Source organism: Pantherophis guttatus, chromosome 2 (assembly GCF_059756535.1).
Source record: "Pantherophis guttatus breed Tessera chromosome 2, ASM5975653v1, whole genome shotgun sequence".
Classification (NCBI taxonomy): domain Eukaryota; kingdom Metazoa; phylum Chordata; class Lepidosauria; order Squamata; family Colubridae; genus Pantherophis; species Pantherophis guttatus.
Window position 1 is genome coordinate 157,920,898 of NC_142064.1, and position 6,417 is coordinate 157,927,314.

General features: G+C 43.6%; 1 protein-coding gene across 5 annotated transcripts in view; it reads left to right on the top strand.

The window, feature by feature from the left end:
* CYTH1 (cytohesin 1) overlaps positions 1–6,017 on the top strand; it is a 67,316-nt gene extending 61,299 nt beyond the window's left edge. For all 5 annotated transcript variants that reach the window (XM_087887094.1, XM_087887097.1, XM_034412853.3 and 2 more), the window contains exons 10-13: positions 736–812; positions 1,449–1,520; positions 3,046–3,200; positions 4,321–6,017. In XM_087887094.1, coding sequence (XP_087743220.1) covers positions 736–812; positions 1,449–1,520; positions 3,046–3,200; positions 4,321–4,399 — 383 coding nt within the window. In that variant the 3' untranslated portion in view covers positions 4,400–6,017. The remainder of the gene's footprint in view (positions 1–735; positions 813–1,448; positions 1,521–3,045; positions 3,201–4,320) is intronic.
* Positions 6,018–6,417: the final 400 nt, after the last annotated feature.

Genomic DNA, 6,417 nt, shown 5'->3' on the forward strand with positions numbered 1-6,417 from the left:
GAAAGAAGCTAAGACCAAATTCCAATATCAGGCCCTTGAGCATGCTTCCTTTTTTCTGCATGGGGCACAAGTACATGTTTCACAAATCCAAAATCCTTATTACATCTTGAAGGCAAGTGGGGTGGGGATAGCTATTCCCGTCACCCATTTTGATCAAGGACTTTTCCCTTAGCCTAGCTTATTGTATCTTGAAATACAATAGTGTCTCATGGTCAGGTAGGGGTGACAAAAAGGCTGTTTCCTGGCTGCCAAATTATCATGGAGTGTAAATAATTCCCTCTTCTTTCACCTGTAATAAAAAGGGTTGTTTATGAAATAACGAGGTAAGAGGGTGGTGTAGATTTGGCTTCCTAGACTCAGGTGGAATCCTAGAGAGCCACCTTCATCTGAGGACCTGGCTAAAATATAGACTATACTCATAACAAGTCTATCTTAGTGGAAATCTGTTGCCTCTTCTCCATCCTTGTGCAGAGCAGATGCAGGCTTGTTCGGTAGCGTATAATAGGGTTGACCAATGCAACCTTTTCCACTTCCCCAAGCGGTTGTGCTCAGCTGGAAGCCACCTGCTGCTCTGGTGTGGGGCTGGCTCTGCTTGCGCTCTTGACAACCATGTGCTCGGCTACTGTCTGTTGTGCCCATAGGCTGTAGCTCTGCCTTTGCTTTAGCTGCTCTCGTGTCCAGAGCCAGCTTTTTGGCCTGGGCACGCATTGTCAAGCTTGCTTCTCCCTTGTGCAGGTGGCCGAGTGAAGACGTGGAAGCGACGCTGGTTCATCTTGACAGACAACTGCCTTTACTACTTTGAGTACACCACGGTGAGTGTCTCAGGTTGTTACCATTTGTGCAGCTCAGGGGTGAAATCCAGCAGGTTCTGACAGGTTCTGGAGAACCGGTAGTGAAAATTTTGAGTAGTTCGGAGAACCAGCAAATACCACCGCTGGCTGCCCCCAGAGTGGGGTAGGAATGGAGATTTTGCAGTATCCTTCCCCTGCCACGCCCACCAAGCCACACCATGCCCACCAAGCCACGCACACAGAACCAGTAGTAAAAAAAATTGGATTTTGCCACTGGTGCAGATGCACCCATGTACAACCCAAGTGCTACTCTAAATGGTGGGCCTCAGTGCGAAGTCTCGTTTTAACATAAGATTGGAGTCTTTAGCATAAAGTGTTGTCCTGAAATCTTCGCTATTAGAACAAATACCACAACGAAAACCAGAAAAGATTGTGCCCCAATATATTTGTTGGCCTTTTTCATGCCATTTTCTCCTTACTTTATTATGATATATGCCTTTGGCTTCCTCCCTGAAAGTTTTTGTCTTTAAAGCATCTGTCTGGATATATTTGTCTGAGAGAGGAGGTTTTTCCCACTTAGCTTTGTGATGAATGAACGTTTGTAACGTGTTACAACTGAGAAGATAATTTATGGATTCAAATCTGACCATCTTGTAGGACAAGGAACCGAGAGGCATTATTCCTTTGGAGAATCTAAGCATCCGTGAAGTGGAAGATTCTAAGAAGCCGGTGAGTAATACTAAACCCTCATTTGTTGCCATTCTGCATGCTTTGAAAGAAAATGAGAGAGAATTCAAGAAATGTGGCAGTAACCCTGAAATACAAGTTATTAAGCAGGCTTACCCACATTGTAGAATTGTTTCTGCTTCTATTGCTCAGTGAGAGAAGGAAAATTACGCATGATACCCCCAAAGCACTGAACTCAGGGAAATCCTACAGAGGGAAAAAATTACCCACAACATTTTCAAGCCCTACCTTTGCTGCCTTTGATCTGTTTTACAATAGATCTTGATCAGATGATTTCTTAAGGTGATAGGGTTGTTTTTTAGAATATTTTATTTTAATGCACAAACCATTTACTGAGGCTGTCTATACTTAAGAACTAATTTGGAAGAGGAAACATTAGGACAGGGACAGTAGGCATGCTGGTGCTCTTATGCACCCCCCATTATTATGCATCCATGCAAAAAAAAAAAAAAATACAAAGAAAAGAAAAATGGGGTGTGTAAAAAAATGGAAAGAGAAAGAAAAAATAAATAACTTCCTCCTTCATCCTAGCAGGTAAAAACTATTTTAATAGCTTAACACTGTTTCTAAAAAAGGGTCCCTCTCAGAGGAAGATTGGGCGGTTCAAAAATGTGAATAAATAAAGGGAGCAGCACTTCTTTAATGTGGTTGTATCTTTTCCAGATGTGCACAGTAGCCTGAAAAAAGATTTAGTTACCTTAAGGAAGTGATGGGTTGCCCCCGGTTCGCACCGGTTCTATAGAACCGGTAGTAAAACAGGCGGGAGGCTCCGCCGACTGACTCCGACATCATCAAAACGCTTCTGTGCATGCGCAGAAGCTTCTGCACATGCACAGAAGAGTGTGTGCCTGCACAAGCAAAGCTAGCGCGTGCGTGGCCCCGCTGCAAACCGGTAGTAAAGGTAAGTAGAAACCACCCCTGTCTTAAGGAGGTGATCTGCTCAGGTTCCCAAGCATTCCAAATGATTTCTGAAGCATGGACAACTCTGATATGCGCTGTCCTGAAATGGTTGCCGAGTCAAGATGAACTTTGTAGTATCTGAGCTAGGATGTAGATGCCACGTTAACATTTCTATAAATTGCTGTAACCTGGCTTTGGCTTAATAAAAGAAGAGATGAAGACACTTCTTGACAATACTTACTGGTTTTCTTTTGTTCAGGCCTCCAACGGAGGAACAATCAAATTGGGAAGCCTTTTAACTATAGTTTCCTGTTTCAGCTGAATTTGGAAATTAATACGACCAGTTTTGGAAGAAGCCATTTAGTGATTGATTCAAGATTAATATTGATGGTTTAATTGGTAATCATAATTTATCATTTTGGGTGACATTGGAAACTATGTTGAATTAGTGTCTTCCTACTTCAGTTAACAGAAGTTGGCTTATGGAACTGATATTTGGTGCGGAAAACTTGTGACTTTTCTATCAACTGCATTCTGTGTGTTGACACTTTTGACTTAGTTTTTTTAATGAAGTGCAGCAATAGGTTTTGACCTGTTCTTCTTGCAGAATTGCTTTGAACTGTATATCCCTGACAACAAGGACCAGGTCATCAAAGCATGTAAGACTGAGGCAGACGGACGTGTGGTCGAAGGAAATCACACTGTGTATCGCATCTCGGCACCCACTACAGAAGAGAAGGATGAATGGATCAAATGCATCAAGTGAGACAGAAGAAGGGAATGGCCAGTGCTTGAAGCAATATGGAAATTTGCTAGAATGTTGTGCATAATTCAAATTTTTGATAGGGAAGCAGGAAGAGGGAGTATAAATCTCTTGCCAAAGAAGAACCTGAAATTAGGAAGAGAGGAGCAGCATTAGATTTATGCTAATCTTTGTAAATAGGCTTGTAGGTATATAAATAGTCCTTGACTTACGACTGTTTGCTTAATGGCATTTTTAATTAATGACAGCCCCCCAAAAGTTGGCTATGGCTTACATTCAAACTTATGGCCATTATCCCACCACTGCGGTCACATGATCTCAATTTGGGCAAATGGGTTCACATTTATGACTGGTTGCAGCATCCTGCAGTCAGGGGTCGTTGGGTGTTCTTTGAGGTTGTTTTCTTGCAGATGTTTCATTAATCCAAAATAACATCAACAGCACTGATGATGCCAACGGTACTAGTTTGGGTAATGAAAACATCTGCAAGGAAACAACCAAGTCCAGAGTATACCAAGGACCCCTCATTTCGACCCTGAGCTACACATTTCCTCCTTTATTGGTATCCCCCAGTCTCCTGATTATGATTTGCAATTTTTAAGCAGGATTCACACTTAGGACCGTGTGACTTGACTTACTGCATTAAAAATGGTCGTGAAATCGGATCCTGTTTTGCAATGATTTACAAGTGCAATGATCTATGATGGAAATCCAAGTCCCAATTGTGGTTGTAAGTCAAGGACTACCTCTAATGCTCTGATTAAGAGGAAAAGAGGTAGGGCAATCCCTAATGAAATCATAATAAAATGTTTGCTTTTTTTGTAACCTAAAATAGTGATCCAGTGATCTCCTTGTTAGGTGGGAGAACGGCCGGTGAAGGAAGGCTTACCTTAAAGCAGTGGTCCCCCAAACTTGGCAGCTTTAAGGCTTGTGGACTTCAACTCCCAGAATTCTCCAGCCAGCATAGCCTTAAAGCTGCCAAGTTTGAAGACCTCTGCCTTAAAGAGTCAGGAAAGAAGTTGAAGCCATTTCTGAGCCTCTGTTATTTAAGTCCTGCTGGGAAGCCGCCTAAGAGTTTAATTACCTCTTTTCCCCCCTGCCCCATTTTTCTCTCTTCAGAGCTGCAATTAGCCGGGACCCTTTCTACGAGATGCTTGCTGCACGCAAGAAGAAGGTTTCCTCCACCAAGCGGCATTAGTCCTCTCGTCTAACTTTGCGTGACCTTGGCAGGGGATGCCTCTCCATCTCCTGAGGGTGGGGGAACGAGAGGCTGCACTAGATCGTCTGCTCTCTATTGCTGCCTTCAGGAGACCAGCTTCAGCTTTCGCTATTCTTTTCCTGTTTGGGAGCAGGAAGAAGGGGAGGGGGCACTAAGCGGATGGCAGCCGCCAACTCACTAACTTCTTTCATAGGAAGAATGCCAGCTTCTTATCTTGGCAACCTGAATCCCACTGCATCTTCCTGCAGTCCAGGTGACCAGACGAGAAAGCGGTTGGAGTCTTTGGGGCTATCATAGTTGATTTGTTCATTGTGTGAGCTAATGGAGAGGTAGAGCGCATCACGCAGTATGCACCCCTAAGGGGATGTAACTCTATTTTAAGTTGCAGTTGCTACTCTCTAAAGCCCAAGCAGCAGGAGTGGACCATGGACCTTTAAAGGTATACATTGATCTATAGAGCAGACATGCTAGCTTTGAAGCCTAGAGATTCCAGAGACACCTCCTATTGCCTTTATTTTTTTATTTGTTAGTCAAGCAAGATTGGTGGCTTCCGTTCCCAAAGCGATTCAGCCATGTGGTCTGTTAGGCAGGATTAGCAGGGATCCTCTTTCACTTTTTTTATAATTAACCATTAGGAGTTATTGAGCAATCAAGATGTCTGCTCCAACACCTGGATTAGTGGCCTAGGGCAAGGCTGCCATCCTCCAGGATTTCCACTGTCCTCGTTCTAGAGGGCACCCACTTTAAGTGGTTCTTGTTATTGCTGCGAGCCAGTTCACAGGTTTGCAGAAGTGGGCAGGCGGGATTGTGTGATTAGTATTGATGCTTTGCAGGAAGATTTTTTGCCAGCAATTTGTGGGGATTTGCCCCACTCAGCTGCTGGCTGTGAAATCTCCACCCTCTGTTTTATTTAGCACTGGAATAATGGCTCAGAATAGCAGAGTTTAAGGAAGAAGGAGATTGGGGGGGGGGAACTTCCGATAATAAGGAAGAGTAAAGCACACACCCTGAGTGTTGTCTTTCTGAGCAGTCCTGTTGCAGTTCTTTTTTGGCAGGGATGGGGCCCGGATAGAATTCAGCTGAGGTTGCCCTGGGCCAGTGGAAGCAATAGTCCTTGACCCTGAGTGAAGCACAAGTAAGCGGTTGGAGATAAGGGATTTGGAGGGGGTGGCTTTGCTGGCTAATGTTTGCAACTAGGTTTGTGGGGGGTGGGTGGGAAGGAGAGCGACAAAGAAGGCTGCCTTCCCTTGCAAAGTTTTGGGGAACTCTCGATTCCTCACGCAGTTCTCCAAGCCTCCAAACCCACCTCTGTAATCAGTCTATTTATCTGAGATGTAGATACTCTCTGTACAGATTTCTTTCCCCTTGAGATTATTTTGTATTTGTTTTAAGGATTGTTTTTATGAAACACGACAGGATTCCTGCATATTGCTGTAGCACAAGGGGAAAATGGGGAGAGTGAAAGCTATTACAGGTCAGACAGTTGGGTGATAGTTTTGTTTTGAATCTGTTTTTCAGGGCTGATTTGGAACTTTTATTTCCCACAACTTTGTGATTTAGCACAGAGCACCTGCAGCAAATAAACATTGAACTCACATCTGGCTCACATTCATCTTTGTCTGCTTGTGATTGTCTGCTGGCAATTAAGCAAATTTTGTTCCCTGAGGATTGTCTTGTACCAAAAGAAGAACAAAAAAGAAACCGACTCTTGCTGGTTAGGGGCCAAATAATCTGAGCAGCCTCTTTGAATTTGCAAAATCAAAATCATATGGAGGTCTTCTTGTAGCTGGGTAAACAGGGATAATGAGATAGAATTAATTTGGAATCCCAGCAGCAATGTTTTTGTATGAGGTGATTGCCAGCCAATCCTAGGTTTTTGCCTATTGTTGGGGGAAAAAATAGTACATTGAGGTGGGTCTAAGCAATTCTTAATGGCTATGGAGGATGTTGGCAGGATGAAGTCCAGTGTTGGAGGTAACTCTTTCTGATTTGCACCT